This window comes from Lipotes vexillifer, unplaced genomic scaffold, assembly GCF_000442215.2.
Source record: "Lipotes vexillifer unplaced genomic scaffold, Lipotes_vexillifer_v1.1 scaffold71, whole genome shotgun sequence".
Classification (NCBI taxonomy): Eukaryota; Metazoa; Chordata; class Mammalia; order Artiodactyla; family Lipotidae; genus Lipotes; species Lipotes vexillifer.
The window spans coordinates 1,374,029-1,391,945 of NW_006793703.1; the positions used below are offsets into that span (position 1 = coordinate 1,374,029).

The window sequence follows — 17,917 nt, forward strand, 5'->3', positions numbered from 1 at the left end:
CCAATGCTTACATCTTAACGAATTCAATACATAACGTGTCAGAGGGTTAAAAATGTGGAAATTAGCTTTTCAAATTTATGTTTAATTATTCTGAGGCCCTGCTTGGCCATCACGTATCTACTGGACTTGTTATGAGGATGAAATAGGAAAACTCAAAAGAGGATACTAAACACTAGGTAGGACAGCTTTTAGAAATCAAGAAGCAGAATTTCCCATGTGGTCAGGCAAACAAACCAATCCTTATTATTTTCACACCCACCCAAAGGTTCTGACACGTTATGCTTCAAAGGCTTGTGTGGTAGTTCAATCCTACTTGAAGAAGCTTACAAGGCCCTGTGCCGAGCTTCGAGTATTTTCATAGATTTCTCTTGTTCAGTAACTGTGGCCCCCCAATTTATCATTCTCATATCACTCCATCCTCTCTTCGTCTGTCCTATAAGCTTTTAGTGCCTTCCATGTTCACTGTTCTTCCCCCAACCAAAATAATCTCAGGGGATTGCCTAAGGGGAAATCCCTATAAAAGTATCAACACTAGGAGAGAGTGCGGACGAGTTACTGCCCATAAACCGGGCACTTTAAAGGCTTTTGCTTTAATCACCGTTTAGGACTTAAAACCATGAGGAAAGCAGGAGCTTTCCTCCGCGAGGAGTGCCCACCTTCATCCGCCGGCTGCAGTTTCCCAAGAGTAAAGGAAGGCATCACCTCCTCACTTCCAAGATTCCGTCGACCATTCTCTACGTTGGCAGGTATTTCCTTCACGACGCCAAACACTTTCTAACACCTCGACCGCTTAAGAGCTCCTGAAGCTTTCCAATTGCCGTGGCGACGCTCCCGGCTTTGTTTTTCTACTTCCCTAGGCAGAAGCCCGCCCACTAGCGTCAAAGCTAGCTCCTCACTGGCCCGAAAGTGTGCTCGTCTCCTCAGCAAGCCATTCAGAGCCTTACTTTCTACGCCGGGGATTTGAAAAACGGAAAAGACCTCGACCTGTTCCTGGGAGTAGGGTGGGGCTGTGAATGAGTGACAGCTTGACCCTCCAATAGTCAGAGCCATAGGACCTGCCCCTTCTGGCTCCGGGGCTAGAAAAGAGAGTCGATGCCGGCAGCAGTGATGAGTCTTGGGAGGTACTGGCTGCTCGGCGGTTCCGAGGAGCGGCTGCTGCTGGTGGCCTTTTTGCAGGTGAGTGGTTTTAATATTGCTGTTGCGAACGTTTCCATTTCTCAATGATGTGGTGGTTTATTTTGGCGTGCGGGAGGGCCAGTTCCTTTCCTCCCCGGGTTCAGTCTTTGATGGGAGTCTGGCACTCGCACGTCCACCCCTCAAGCTCCGACCCTCACTTATCCCCCAGGTCCCGCTCAGCTGTCCCTTTGTCAGAATAAGCCTCTCTGGTCTGACAGCCGAAAGGAGGATTCCGCTTGGTAGAGGTACCTTGACGCCAAGAATAAACAGGAGTTGAAGGGAGTGATGAACTCAACTCCCCTGGACGTCTGAGGCACGGGGTGACAGAACCCCGTCAATAGTAGGGCTCCTACTGGAAGGGAGCTCCGTGTGTTTTCAGGGCTGTGCCACTATATTGAGGGTCATGGCAGACCTGGCCCAAAAAGTCTCAGTAGACAGAAAAAGCTTGAACGTCATGAAAGGAGAAAGGTGAATATCTGCAATGGTTTATGGAGGGTTCTAGTCTGGAGCTAAATCACAGGTTCTTCGAACCACTACAAATGAAAAAATTAGTGTATTTATTCTCCTTTCGAAGGGATGGGGGCCGTATTACTGGAGAAGGACAGTAGAAATGTGTAATGGAAGGTGGAGTTCACAGTTAACGTTTTAAGGATAATTGGTTATTAATTAACTTATTGTAACTCTCATTCCCCTACCACCTCCCTTCCAAATTATGGAGGCTTTATAGCTTGTGAGTGGTACCAGAATGTTAACTGACTGAATGCACACTTTTGGGAAAAAAAAATCAAATGCTATCTTTCACCAGTAGCTATTAGGGTTTTCTATAATGAAAGCAGAACACATGTGATTTTGTCTTTTATTTTAAAACTGTCTTCCCTGAGGCCAGGGGACTAGGTTTGATCCATCTTTGTGTTCCTGTAGCACCTCACACACCACAGATGCTACTCAATTGTGGTGGGGTTGAGAGAAGCATAATTCAAACAAATGGTGTCGTGGAAGGAGCTCTGAGTTGGCAGTCAAGACACCTGGGTTTTAGTCTTGAAGCTATTTGTGTGATCTTAAATCATTTCAGTTCTCTGGCTCTTAATTTTCACATCTTTAAAAAGTGGATGTCGCATTGGATTATTTCCAAGGTCCATGCCTGTGTTCAAAGTCTGTTTTAAACTAAAGATCCTTAGACGTTTTCCACCACAAGTACATCACCAAAATCTCATTGCAGTAAATTCCTAACCAGTCTGTTAGCAAATAAAAGTTCCCAGCTACAACAGTAATACCTGTTCTTTTGTGTCCATATTTAAACCAAACCAAGTGGATCATTGTAGAAAATTTGGCTGCTGTCCAGAATGAACATTGTACAGAAGTATAATGTGGCAGAAAATGTCATCCTTTATTCCATCACTCAGAGGCAACCACTGTTGGTGTCCGGGTAGATCTTTCAGTCTCTCTTCCTCTTTTGCCTCCTATGGTTGGTTGAAATTAAGTGGCACGTTTCATTTTAAGTAATGACATCTAAATTCAGCCATGCCCTCATCTTTGTGTGTCAGGTGCCTAGAGCACAGAGGACACGCCAGTGTCTGAACTCTTAGGTCACTTGAACATCCTTGGAATGAAATCTGGTGTGAAGGGATATTTATATGGGGAAATAGGACTAAAAGTATCACTTAATAACAAAACTCTTTAACTGAAACTTGGCCACAAATATGGATAAAATATAGTTTATAAAATGTAAAATAAATGTTAGCCACTTCACTAAAGCATTTGGATTGTAGAATATTGCTTAGTATTTGGTATGCTTCTAGGACTGTATCTTACTGGCAACGCCTCTTTCCTGAAACAACACTTGATTGCATTCCTACTTCCACTGTCTAATTTAACCTTTTCTCCTTACTGCCACCCTCATTTTGCTTTATTCTCAGCTTTTACTTCTGCTCATACCATCAGCAAGTCAGGATCACTCTCAAGGACCTGAGGTCTGTGTCAGTGTTCATGTGTTAGTCAAAGTCTGCTCCATTCAACCCAGAATACCTCACACTCTTTGGTAGAACACTTCACCATGCTCTCATCTAGTCTACTTCATAGCCCCTTGAGAATAGTAATTAGATAGGAAGGAGGTGTCATGAGTGGGTGTTGTGCACATCGGTGATACCACGCAGGCTGGAACAGGCCACATGCCCCAGGCGCACACATGTCATTTCACATGTGTGTCCCTTTCCTGTGAAGAGGGGTCTACCTGCTATGGTTTGTTACCTTTGTAACAAGTGGTTAATTGGCATAAAGTTGGAGAATGACAGGGTAATAGTGTCTGGAAAACCCCTGTAAGTAATAGTGTTTGCTCCTGGTAAAGAGTTGTTCTTATAATGCAAACACAAATGGAACAGTACCCATAAAGCTTTAGGAAAAGTAATAGATTATGGAACAATAGGTACTTTTGGATATACTCATGTTTGAACTTTTCGTAATGAGCTGGGCTTGGGGAAAGGCATATTTTAAGACCCTAAGGAACTGAGCTCCAGATTTCATTTCCACTGTTCCTTTTTAATCTATCAGAAACACGGTTAACCTCTCTTTTTCCTATCCTCACATTTAGCCAGCCTATCTTTATAGAGTTAGATCCCTAATGCAGTGGAGGTTAAGAGTTGTTCAAAGGTATGTAGTGAGGATTTGGACCAGGGAAAACATCCAAGTGGTCTAGGGTAGGATTTGAATATTTAATATTTAAGGGTAAGCTTTGGCTCAAAGCAACTCTGGCTCTGCATGCCTTATTTTATATTACTTCAACATTATATCATTGATCACATTTCTTACTCAATTTTGGAAACAGTAAAAAACTAAGTGTTTAGACTGGACTTTATCCTATAATTTCCCCCACCTGTTCATGAGTTACCATACTAGAGTATTAGACATTATTATTTTTCAAACACCTGAGGAAAGGAGGAAGCACTGTCCCAGGAGCATTGGTTTGGGAGAGAGGACGAGACTCAGTTATGGTGGGTGAGGGAGAGGTACGTGAAATTATATGGTTTAATGAGGAGCAGGTGTAGGAGGCAGCAGCAAGATTTTTAGCTACATTTGTTGATACTACCTAGAGATTCTGGAAGTAAATGCAATGGCCTGATGTGAACCAGTCTCCTACCTACCTACCCACCCTCTCCATCCCTACCTTGCCAAAAGGATGCTAATCTTGAAACATAACTTGATTTTATGGTGACATTTATGGAAAGGATATTTTTTACCCTGTCGCCAATTTAGGTGGGAAAAAATGCATATATGTATATATATTTCAAAAGGTCTTTGAAAATATGAGTCACCTGCAAATTGTGTTTTCTTCAAATTGCCTATTTGTTTCTTTTTTGCCAAGGCAATTCCATAGCACCCATTCCTGAGCAGGTATACATTCACCTGAAGTGTGAAGCATTTATAAAGATGTCTAATAACAGTAATGCATGTCAAAATGACAGATTATTTTTTGAAGCTGGTTAACAAGATGAATAATTTTTTCCCTCTTCTATCTTGAACCCATTATTAAATAATTCAATGAAGCAAAATAAACTACTCAGACTGATTTAAATGTGCTCAGTACTATCTTCTGTGAGGGATAAAAACAGTTATGAATGGGATTCCATTATTCAAGGCACTTGCAGTTCTGGCCAAGAATGAAAGCAGGTGATTTTATAATGTTGGGATTATCCCATGACAGGATGCTTAAAGGTTCAAAATGCTGATGTGATTAGTAGATCTGAATAATCCCAGCTAGGCCAGGGTTTGGCAAATTAAGGCCTTCTGACCCACTACCTGTTTTTGTACAGTCCACAAACTATTAATGGTTTTTAATGGTTGAAATAAATCAAAGTATAACAGTATTTCATGTGCATGAAAATTATATGAGATGCTAATTTCTTTGTCCATATGTAAAAGACAAAAAAGTTCCAATATGTTTATTGGAACACAGCCTTATTTGTTCATACATGCATTGTTTATGGCTGCTTTCAGCAGAATTGAGTAATTGTAACAGAGACCACATAGCCCACAAAGCCTAAAAAATTTACTCTTTGGCCTTTTACAGAAAACGTGGCCCCCACCTGAGCTAAGCTGGAGTGTCTTTCACATCATCTCCTTTACCCCTTTTCAAGAGCCATTATGCTTGTCCAGGTCTTCATTAAATGTTACCAGAATGGTTGCAAAAGCCTCACAAATATTCAAATCCCTGGTTTTCCCATCTTTCTTACTTGTAGGTTCTGCCTGATCCTCCTAAAATACACATTATTAACCCTTTAATGATGTCCCAATACTTACAGAAGAACCTGCGTTCTTTGGCACAAGGCCCTTTTTGGGGCCACTATTCAGTCTTATCTTTCTAGACTAGTCTCCTCCTACTTCCTTGTTATACCCTATACTTAGTTTAAGGTGGTCATATAATTTTCCAGATGGGACCTTCAAGTGTGAAAGGGGCCCTATAATAAGTATGTTGGGAAAACAGGCCTAAAGCAAGACTGTTCTAGGCAAACCAGTTTGAATGGCTCACCATTTCTCCATAAACACCTATTCCCTTGCCCTCTACTCACTGTTCCCTTAGGCTGGAATTCCTTTTCTTTTTTCTATAAATCTGAATCTTAAACCTCCTGGAATTCCTTTTCTTTTTTCTATAAATCTGATTCTTAAACATCTTTTCAAATTCAGCTTAAATAGTGCCATGTCCATGAAGCATTATTCAAGTAAAAAATCTCTCCTTGGGGCTTCCCTGGTGGCTCAGTGGTTGAGAGTCTGCCTGCTGATGCAGGGGACACAGGCTCATGCCCCGGTCCGGGAAGATCCCACATGCCGCGGAGCGGCTGAGCCTGCGCGTCCGGAGCCTGTGCTCCGCAATGGGAGAGGCCACAACAGTGAGAGGCCCGTGTACAGGAAAAAAAAAAAGTCTCTCCTTTTCCATCTCCCATATACATGAACTGCTTTCTCATGATGTGGGTTAATTTCTGCTTTAGTGATAAACACACGTATCCTTTCCCCCATTAGTCGCTTGGAGACATCATTCATGTTGGATTCTATATTCTTCACAGGCCTAGCATTATGCCATGTTCAAATGGAGTTTGTAACACGTTTGAAGAATGAGTTAATTGACCAGACTTGGTAGACTGATGAGTATTTGGGAATGTCAATGTATAAATCATCCATTTTAACGTAATTTAAGTAGTGAGAAAAGTTGGGTTTCCAAGGACTGAGGACAGAGCCTTGGGTGCCAATATAGCGGTGGAGCAGAGTGGGTCAAGGCATATGTATAGGCTTTGGGCTCCAGCCAGCCTGAGATTGAAATCCAGCTCTGCCAGTTACAGTCTTTGTCCTCTTGGGCAAGTTAACCTCACCTCTTAGGTCTCTGCATCTGTAAAACAGGAGTAATCATAGTAACTTCTCCGCAGAATGGTGGTTGAGGATTTAAATAGTCCCAAGCACACGGTGAGCACTCTGAGAAAGGTAGCGGCTATGGTGTCATATGCTGTCTTCATCATCATAGTACTGTTGCTGGCGGGCAGAAAATACAGATTCAGTAAGAAAGAGAAAAAAAACATCGTATATTAACACATATATGTGGAATCGAGAAAAAGGTACAGATGAACCGGTTTGCAAGGCAGAAATAGAGACACAGATGTAGAGAACAAACATATGGACACCAACTGGGGAAAGTGGTGGGGCGGGGGGGTAGTTGTTGTTGGCGGTGGGATGAACTGGGAGATTGGGATTGACATATATACACTAATATGTATAAAATAGACAACTAATAAGAGCCTGCTGGGGCTTCCCTGATGGCACAGTGGTTGGGAATCCACCTGCCAATGCAGGAGACATGGGTTTGAGCCCTGGTCTGGGAAGATCCCACATGCCGCAGAGCAACCTAGGCCTGTGTACCACCACTACTGAGCCTGCGCCCTGGAGCCCGTGAGCCACAACTACTGAGGCCCGTGCGCCTAGAGCCCGTGTTCCACAACAGGAGAAGCCATTGCAGTGAGAAGCCTGCGCACCACAACAAAGAGTAGCCCCAGCTTGCCCCAACTAGAGAAAAGCCCATGTGCAGCAACGAAGACCCAATGCAGCCAAAAATAAATAAATAAATAAATTTATTTGGGAAAAAAAAAGACCTGCTGTATAAAAAATAAATTAATTAAATTAAATTTAAAAAAAAAGAAAATATAGATTCAACACTGGGACATAACAATAGAAGAGCTGGGAGAAATGCAGCACCAAAATCTTAGAAGATTTTTTTCTTCCCTTGATAGAAGTAGTCAGCTTCAGAGGGGTCAAAGCAGTGTAAGTCTGAGTGAAGCCTGAGTGAAGATGGTCTGCACTTAGTAAGAAGTAACCAATCAGCAGGCTTTTGAGAGAGCATTTCAGTAGAGTGGGCAAGGTATAAGTTAGGTGTCAGAGGACTAAAAAAGTAATGGCCAGAAGGAAGGGAAAAACAGCCAAGAGGAAGCGGCAGGAAGATGAGACGCAGAGTCATGTAAAAGATATGTTTGTTTACTAAATTTTTCTCTTTGAGCCACACCATACTTTAAAAAGGAAGGAACCCTGGGGTATGGTAATTTAGTGACCCGTGTGGCCCTTTGGGGGTATGAAGTAAATCATTGACTAAAATTAGTGCTTAATTCAAGTGCCAGTAACCCTTGCCAGCGGATAAATGAGGACCCTTAAGAACCAACTCCAGCGTGGTGAGCTTTACCAAAAGCAACAGAAAAAAACAAAGCTTGATTTTTAAACAGGATAGTGTTTAATTCTTAGCATGGCACCTTATTATAAGTTGGGGGTGACTATTGCCTGACTTGACCTTGTGATTTGAGGTTCTTCTCAAGAGCAGTCATACACCGAGCGCTCCTTTATACTCACCTTGTTTGTGTACATTTCATGAAATGTCTGCCTGGGTTGGGGAGACAAGCTGTGACTGGAGATTCTCCTGTGAAGGGAAGCCTAGTGAGCCTAGATGCTCACACCCAGACTCACAAATCTTCCGTGGTGATGCAGAAAGAGTGCGGGTGTCAGAGGCACAGACCTGGATCGCAGCTCCAATTCCATTTAGTGGCTCTGTGTTTTTGGACAAGTCAATCAGTGTCTCTCTTTTCTCTGTGGAGATTATTATGGCCTTTCATGTTTAGTTGTTTAGTTGTTATACTAAACTGTAACAAAAGAAAAATATAATGGATGATTATTCTTGGCTCTGCCTTTGCCATCAAATACATTGGAATTCTTGAGTTAAAGCTTCCTAAAGTCTCGGTCCTGACTATTTTTGCTTTGGTAGTTACCACTAAAAATGTCAGGCCTTAGCCTTATTGGCACAAGCTAATCCTTTTTGCCTAACTTTGATTCAGTCAACACACCTACTAAGTACCTAGTATGTGTCAGGTGTCATGCTGGGTTCTAGAGATGGGGCAGTGAGTCAGACCAACCTTGATGCAACCTTGATGCAGCTTGATGCAGTCTAACAGGGCACACAGATGTGGAACAAGTGATCTGTCACAAGTGACCCATCACAACGGCACCCAGTGTCCTAAAGCAGGGGGCTGTGGAGGCACCTCACCACTTCCCAGTGGGTGGGAAAGAAGGGCAGAGAAGTCTGCAGAGGCTTTAAAAGCATTGTCCTCAGACCAGCAGCCTCAGCATTACCTGGAAGCTTGTTACAAATACAGATTCTCAGGCCTGCCCCAGACCTACTCATTCCGGCTCTGGAAGTGGGGCCCAGCAGCCTGTTTGAACCAGTTCTCTTGGTGATTCTGAGGCACATTAAAGTTTGAGGACGACTAGCCTAGAGGAAATAACATTTAAGCTAAGCGCTAAAGCTACACCAGTCAATACAGTAGCCACTGGTCATGTGTGGCTATGGAGCCCTTGAAATGTGGTTAGTCCAAATTGAGATGTGCTTTATGTATAAAATACACAACAGGTTTCAAAGACTTACTAAGAAAAAAAGAAAGTAAAATACCTCATTGAGAATTTTATATAGATCATATGTTAGAATGATAATCTTTTGAACCTAAAGGGTTAAATAAAATGTATTATTAAACTTTCACCTATTTTTGCTGCTTAGTATGGCTTTTAGAAAATTTTAAATTACAAATTTAAAAAAGCCAATTATATGTGGCTTGCATTACATTTTGATTGGACACAGCTGATCGAAAGGATAACTAGCAGGCCCCCAAAGCAGGGAGGGACTGAAGTGGGGGTGGAGGGGAGGGGGTGTTGGGTGAGGGTTCTGTATAGGAGACAGTGTGTGCAGAGGTCCCGAGGCCAGAAAGAACATGGCATGTTCAAGGCAATAAAAGAAAACCAAAGTCTTGCAGGTCACATTAAGGGTTTTGAGCTTTGTCCTAAGATCAACAGGAAGTAATCTGAGGGTTTAATTAGGGTACTCAGTTTTCAGGAAGTTTGTAGCTAATACATGAGGGCAAGAGAGCTACAGCTGAATATTGCAAGGCTCAGAATCAAAGCTCCCCCCACCTGCCCAAAAGATGGTGGGGATGGAGGCATTTGGACAGGAAGTACTATTGAGAGGGAGGGAGCGGGACCCTGCTGGTCAGCAGCCCCTGCCCCAGGATACGAGGCACAAACACCCCTGCTGAAGAGAGAAGCAGACACCTGGGAATAGTTTGGTGTTCAGTTCATTTTCAGCTTGGTTAAAGTTGAGAGCTAGAGGAAACATTCCAGAAGAGTCCAAAGTTGAGTAGGAGTTTGATTACAGAGCTGGGACTCTGCAGGGCACTGGCGAAGTTTTGGTGAAGAGAGGATCAGGGACAAGGAAGCCTGGCACACGTGGGGATTAGAGGGTCTCTCCTTTGAAAGAGTGTGCTGGACAACCACAGAGGAAGGCTGGTGTTAGAGCCTGGAGGCTTGGGGTCTGACCAGCTCCAGGGTGCAGGAAGGCGGGGCTGGGGGGTGGTGGTCCTCATTCACCTGTGGCCTGGAGGAGGTTTCTCTTTAAGTCACAGTCATACACTAGCAGACTCAATCTACCCTCAGAAATGTCTTGTTTAGCTCACATTTTTAAAATGTATTCAAATTAGTTGCTAGTATTTGTATTAGATATCACATAAAATTCACATTTCCAGTTCTTTTGAGAATTGGAAGATTGAGGACCCCAGTTCCTCAGTCTCACAGAGAAATGGGCTGGAGCTAAGTAGCAGCTACTCCCTTCATTTTTCATTTGAGCTTCTAAGAGCTGAAATGATCACATTAAAAAAAAGGCATTTATTTACCCTAAAAACAAAACAGAATCCACAGGTTCTGTCTGGTCTGAGTCTTGCATTCTCTCCAGTCTTTGTTTTCAGCAGCCCTGGCTTCTTGTTCTCCAGAAAAGTTCTAGAATGGTACCCTTAGCTCAGCGAGACCAGATTATACAAATGCTTTGTCCATGCACACGAGTTGCGTCCATCAGAGAAGCGCGTGTTCCCTGCAGTTCAGCACTTTTCCTACCACCTTGCAGCCCTGCAGCACTGCTCCTCACAGATCTGCCTGAAACTTTAAATGAAACTGACTACAGTGTTATGTTTGTTGACACTTGACATACCAGCTCCCACAATGACTAAATTGTAAAGAATGCAAACTATAAACCTCAACAGCTCCTTTGTGAATATTCAGTAGTTAATTAAATGGCAAAGATCAGTTGATAGCAAGGAGGAGAGAGGGAAGGGACTTTCTGTTGACCTGAGGTAGATGCTCCAGTTTGGTACCTTATCCTGTATTCGCCCTCTGTACACAGGAGTAAAGCGCAGGTGTGTATTTATTTGTAGAGTCCTTGTGGCTGTAGCACTATTTCTCTGCTCCAATATATATATTTTGAGGGGAAGAAACAGAAATTGTTTTATTTCTTTAAGTAAGCAAATAGAGCAGATTAAAATACTGCAGAGCTTGGTGATAGTTGCCTCAGTGTTCATGATATTATTGCTACATTTTTTTTGTTGCCTCCATATAGTTTATAATCAAAAGATGATGGAGAAGTGCCTCTGCCCATAATATTTGTCCATCACACCTTCTTCATTTGAAGGGAAAGTAGCTTCATCAGCCTAAGGAGCTTCTTGTTTGACAAGACACAGTAAGGGCTGAGGTAGAGAACAATTGATAACTTCTCTTTTCTCCTTCCCCCTCCTCACCACCACTGAAAACAAAACAGTAAATGTTGCGTGGGCATGGATCCAGTTTTTGATGGGCCTGAAACTTCTAGTACTTAGTGGATTGGGGTGGGCCCTTTAAAAAAAAAAAGCAATACAGAAGTGTCTTTTGCTGATTAAACACACACACACACACACACACACACACACACACATACATTCGCAACCATGTGAATTCATTATTTGGTCTCTCCCAGTGCCTTAGAAGGAGTTTGTTCAAGTGAGCGGCCCTGAAGCTTGAGCTTCATTAGTTTCATGATTATTCCTCTTCCGGGCACCGGTAATCACCTAGCCAAACACTGCCCAATTCTTTCATCCCATTATCTGTTCTTCTGCCACCCGATGCCCATCTGGGCTGAGAATAGAGACATTGCTTTCCCTCTGGAAAGTCTTAGCTCTGCAAGGTACCTTCACCTGAGTCCTTAGCCCAGCTTCTTCCAGTGACCTGATGCTTCCCCACTTCACATGCACTAAATAAAGCGTCAAATTTTATTGTTACCTGATGAGAAAGGGAAGTCATAAACCTAACCATTATAGCCTTTCAGCCACTTGCAAATCACCTCAATCTGCTTCCTCCCTTGGGTCCTCTGTTGGCCCTCCCCTGAAATTGGAAGCTTTGTTTTAAAGACAATTTTCCCCCTTGAGAATCTCTAGGAATTACTAAAGGAAGGAAGAAATTAGATCTAGATTCCAATTAACTTTGTCACTGATTGTTATATAACTGGGTGAATCACAGTTTAAGTGGGACAGAAAATCTCCAGTTAATGGAAGTTGCCAAGAATGGCAGAAGACCAGGCCCTGATGTTCATATAATCTCTACTCTCCAGTGTGGAAAGTGCTGGGCTGGAGGTGGAAAGCGCTGGGCAAGTAAACTGAGCAGTGTTTGTCAGTGTAGATCTGTCCACTGCAAGGAGAGCGAGGCAGGCTGATGCAGCCAGCCCAAAGATTCTCCAGGGGACAGAGTGGGCCCAGCAGATCTTTGGGCCGGCAGCTTCACTTAGGAAGTTCAGAAACACTTTAGGGTTGCCTGTCCCTCTTTACTAGAGTCTTCGCCTGCTGAGATGTGGCTGGCATGTGTAGGACAGCTGAAGGGTTGAGAGAAGGAGAGGGGGGCCTCCTTATCAGTGTGCTTCCTCTCACTCCTACAGACCTGCTTCTGGTAATCTGTTTCTACAGGCAGCATCTCTCAGCTGCTTAATTTGATAGCTTGTTTTGAATCCAATTTATTCCTGCCAAAACTCTATCTTGAGGCAGGTGAAAGATTATTTTGGTGAGTACCATATTGGGTGTTAATGTTGATTTAAATCATTTTAATGTTTAAATGTTGAACCTTAGATTTTCTTGTATGTGGTGTAGCCTGTGGCATTGAAGAGCTAGTTGCCACCAATCAATGATTTACATACCAGATGAATGTGGTGGTTTATTGAATTAACATGTTTAATAACTTCGATAATAAGACGAGACTGGTAAATTATTTCTCCACCAGAGGGGAAACAAAATGAGAAGGGTGCCTTCAATCTCGAGTCAGCTTCTCAGACCTGGGAGTTCCCAACTACGAGTCATCCTTTTAGACACCTACAACTCATTCTATTAAATCCTGTCTTCTGTAAGCAGAAACTGCTTTTTTATCTGGTGGAAATGTAGCATGCCAATAGAATGAAGTGTTCTGTTGTTTTATGTCATACAATTAACTTACTACCCAGCCATCAGAAAATTTGTCAACTAACTAGGTTCCCTGTAATTATCTGTAGACTCTGCCTGTATGTGCCACAGTATGTATGAGTTGCCGGATGTCTGATGTCAAAACTGTTCAAGGAATCATTCCAGTGTGTTTTAGAAACTGGCTGTTGAAAAGTTGTGCTTCCACCTCCAGGTAGTTAGTTGAATGAAGAATATAACTTATACTTTTTGTTTCTTCTCTTTCTAGGTGTATTGCTGTCACTGAACACTGGCCCATTGGAAAGCACTAGAGAAGCTCAGCCATCAGTATGTCCAAGTACAAACTGATTATGTTAAGACATGGAGAGGGTGCTTGGAATAAAGAGAACCGTTTTTGTAGCTGGGTGGATCAGAAACTTAACAGTGAAGGAATGGAAGAAGCTCGGAACTGTGGGAAGCAACTCAAAGCGCTAAACTTTGAGTTTGATCTTGTGTTCACATCCATCCTGAACAGGTCCATCCACACAGCCTGGCTGATCCTGGAAGAGCTGGGGCAGGAGTGGGTTCCCGTGGAAAGCTCCTGGCGTCTCAATGAGCGTCACTATGGAGCCTTGATCGGTCTCAACAGGGAGCAAATGGCTTTGAATCACGGCGAGGAACAAGTGAGGCTGTGGAGAAGGAGCTACAGTGTGACCCCACCGCCCATAGAGGAGTCCCATCCTTACTACCACGAAATCTACAACGACCGGAGATATAAAGTGTGCGACACTCCTTTGGATCAGCTGCCAAGATCTGAGAGCTTAAAGGATGTTCTGGAGAGACTCCTTCCTTATTGGAATGAAAGGATTGCTCCTGAAGTATTAAGTGGTAAAACCATTCTGATATCTGCTCATGGAAATAGCAGCCGGGCACTCCTGAAACATCTGGAAGGTACCATCTTTATGCTACTACTTACTGAATGTTGCTACTGGGCCTTAATCTAGAAAGGAACTGGTTTCTAAGCTAATAATGCACAGTTTATGTAATAGACTTTCCTTCCCTATTACCTTTTGTCCTTTCAGTCTTTTCAGGATCCTTTCGTTCTATCAGTCAAAAATCCTGGGCCTTTTACATTCTTGTTATTCTGAAGCAGTGATTCTCTAACGTCAGCAAGCATCAGAATCACCTGGAGGGAGGGAGCGCTGGGACCACCACTGGTTTCTGGCCGCACCCTTGGAGTTTCTCAGTCTGTAGGCCTGGGGTGTGGCCCAGTAATTTGCGTTTCTAAGGAATTTTCAGGTGGTGCTGAAAATGATGCTTGGGCTTCTCCAAGTGCTTGAGAACCACTGATCTAAAAGATTCTGTGGCTTTTGTTGTAACAAGGTAAGAGGAGGCTAGGGAGGGAAGACATTTTTGTAGAAATGGTATGCAAGGTAAATTTTTTTTTCTTTTGAGTCTTTCAAGATAAGTAAAATCATATAGACTTCAGTTTTGCTCCCGTTCTTCCAACTTTAAACAATCATTGCTGTGTTTTCAGACCTTGGTTTCCTGAATAATTGTTTTGTTCCAGTCTTCTCTTTCCAGACCAGGCTTAATCATCGACTGGGAGAAAGTTCAGGAGAAGGAAAATAAAAAGATGGCTTATTGGAGATAATGAGTAGCCTTAATTTTATTTTAACTCCTTGATGTTATGTTCTAGAAAGTACGGTGTTATTACCTTCCTCTTAAGTAATATGAACTAAATGAACTCCTCTGAGGACTTGAGTTCACCAGTTTTGGGCACCAGTGATTGCACAGTGACAGCTTCAGGGGGTTTCTCCCTCCCCTCTCTCCCTTCACTAAATAATCCCGGACGATTGTGCATTTTGAGTGATCTGCTCTGTCTGGTGTTTTCCTGTCTATCGTCACTGTCAGCAGTCAGCCCACTGGCATTAGAATGCATTTCTCCAACATTCCCTTTTCATTCTGCTTTACTTTTCTATACGAGGCTGTGAAAAATGAAAAAGTTGACCTTGCACATGAAATAAGTGAAAATAGGTTATTGTTAACAAAATGAACTGATCTTTATAAGATTTTAATGTAAACCTTTTAGCATGTGTTTTTTTCCCCCTAGTTTTTATAACATGGCCAAGAGCCAAGTTGTTACTCATATACCTGACCTCCATTCATTGTGCAGAGATCTAAAATCTACAGGCTTTACTGGCTATTTAAAACATCATTGGCCAGACATGGCACTTGATCTGTTTGTGTATGTGTATATATCTTATTTACTCAACTATATAAATGGTATTATTCTTCCTTGTTCAGAATAGTCATGTATTAGATTAAATATCTATATATAACTTCATCATTACTGGGTTTATTATAGTACTTTATTGTTTGAAGAAGAGTTGAAGCTCCTCTTAGGACAACAACAAACTGAAATTCAGAATTTCAAAGTTTCTGCCAGAAGATGTATTCTCTGTCTCCATGCCAATTCCTTTTTTCCAGAGATGGGACTTAGATTTCTTTGTGGCCAGATTCCCTTCCCTTAAGAAAAGGCCATCATCTCCTTCAGGATCCTCTTTTCTTCCCCAGCTCAGCTAGGAAATCCTCCTTTTAAAGGCAGTTTCCTGCTGGTTAGTACCATTTACCCATCTTCAGGTTTAGAGCACTAAGATTATTCTGCAGCCCCGACCATAGCGTATTCTAGATACCCCCTTCCATTAGTGTGTTGGTAACTTAACCAACACACTAACCAACAGTAACCATTTGTTACTGTTATTTTTGAAAGAAATAGGAAGGTTTAACAAATGGTGGTGAAGAAGACTGCCACCATTGTAGGGATGCAGGGAAAATTACCTGTCGAGGGCAAGGTAACACATAGAAAAGCTGACTGTCTATATTTGAGGGAGGTTTTGAAACCATTAATAGTTTATTGAAAAACAATCAAATGGTATAGCTGCTTGGGAAAACAATCTGGCAGTTCCTTGACAGTGACACATAGAGGTACCATATGATCCAGCAGGTCCACTCCTAGGTACATACCTGTATTCATTTCCTAGTGCTACTGTAACAAAGTACCCAAAACTGGGTAGCTTAGAAAAACAGATAATTGTCTCACAGTTCTGGGAGCTGGAAGTCCTAAATCAAAGTATTGGCAGGGTCCTGCTCTCTCTAATGACACTAGGAGAGAATCCTTTCTTGCCTCTTGTAGTTTCTGGTGTTTGCTAGAAATCTTTTTTTTTTTTTTTTTTTTTTTTTTTTATGGCTGCGCTGTGCAGCATGTGGGATCTTAATTCCCTGACTGGTGATTGAACCTGTGCCCCCTGCAGTAGAACCACTGGACCGTGCTTAACCACTGGACTGCGAGGGAAGTCCAGAAATCTGTAATGTTTCTTGGTTTGTAGATGCATCAGTGCAACCCTCCATCTTCACTTGGTGTTCTCCCTGTGTGTCTCTTCTTCTTGTCCAAATTTTCCTATTTATAAGGACACCAATAATATTGGACTAGGGCCTACCCCAATGACTTCATTTTAACTTGATCACCTCTCTAAAGACCTGTTTCCAAGAAAGGTCACGTTCTGAGGTACTGGAGGTTAACTTCAGTATATCTTTTTTGGGGGAATGCAGTTCAACTCATAACAATACCTAAGAGAAGTGAAAACATATGTCCACATAAAAACTTGTACACAAACCGTCAAAGTAGTATTACTCATAATAGCCACAGCTACAGTGTGGAAGCAACCCAAATGCCCATCAACAAGTGATTAGATAAGTTAAATGCACTATGTCCGTACAATTAAATATTATTCTGCATCCAAAAAAAATGAAGTACTGACACATGCTATAACATGGATGAATCTTGAAATCATGATTAGATGAAAGAAGCCAGGACTTCCCTGGTGGCGCAGTGGTTAAGAATCTGCCTGCCAGTGCAGGGGACACAGTTTCGATCCCTGGTCCAGGAAGATCCCACATGCTGTGGAGCACTAAGCCTGTGCACCACAACTGCTGAGCCTGTGCTCTAGAGCCCGCGAGCCACAACTGCTGAGCCCGTGAGCCACAACTATTGAAGCCCGCATGCCCAGAGCCCGTGCTCCATAACAAGAGAAGCCACCACAATGAGAAGCCCACACACCGTAACGAAGAGTAGCCCCCGCTCGCCGCGACTAGAGAAAGCCCCGCGCACAGCAATGAGGATGCAACGCAGCCAAAAATAAATAAATAAGTAAATTAATTTATTAAAAAAAGAAAAGAAAAGCCTCCCCTGTTTAAAAAAAAGAAAGAAAGAAGCCAGTCACAAAGGATCACGTATTGTAGGATTATATTTGTATAAAATCTCCAGAATAGGCAAATCTATATAGACAGAAAATAGATGATTCATTTCCTAGGACTGGTGTGGAGGGGAAGAGGGTGGATTGAAGAGTGACTGCTAATATGTGCAGGGTTTCTTACTGGGGTGGCGAAAATGTTCTAAAGTTGATTGTGGCGATGGTTGTACAACTCTGAACATGCTAAAAGCCATTGTATACGTTAAGTGGGTGAATTGTATGGTATGTGAATTATCTCATTAAAGCTGCAAAATAATTTAACCAATGAGATTTAAAGATGAAAGGATTTGACATTGGCCTGGAAAGCAATAGTTTAGGGCAAATATGTGGAAGTGACAGATAACAAAGGAGATATGCATGGATGTGGAGTATAGAATAAAGAAAAGAATTAAAACACAGCTTTGACCATGGGGCAGAAATGTGTTTACAGGGATTACTGAGAAATAAGCAGGCATTTGTCCTCAGCCTTCATTTAACTTTTCTTCTGAAGGTCTTTTTTTTTTTTTTTAATTTGGATGTACAGAACTAAATTAACTTTCAGAGATTAATGAAATAGAAGCAACCTTAAATTATAACTCCTATCCCTATCACTATAAATAGGCTATATAGAAAATTTTTTTTTTTTTTTTTTTTTTTTTTTACGCG

The 17,917-nt window shown here is 42.2% G+C and overlaps 1 protein-coding gene across 1 annotated transcript in view; it reads left to right on the forward strand.

Moving 5' to 3' along the window:
• The first annotated feature begins 1,033 nt into the window (after positions 1–1,033).
• BPGM (bisphosphoglycerate mutase) overlaps positions 1,034–17,917 on the forward strand; it is a 31,748-nt gene continuing 14,864 nt past the window's right edge. The window contains exons 1-2 of the mRNA XM_007466571.1: positions 1,034–1,176; positions 13,249–13,910. Coding sequence (XP_007466633.1) covers positions 13,310–13,910 — 601 coding nt within the window. The 5' untranslated portion in view covers positions 1,034–1,176; positions 13,249–13,309. The remainder of the gene's footprint in view (positions 1,177–13,248; positions 13,911–17,917) is intronic.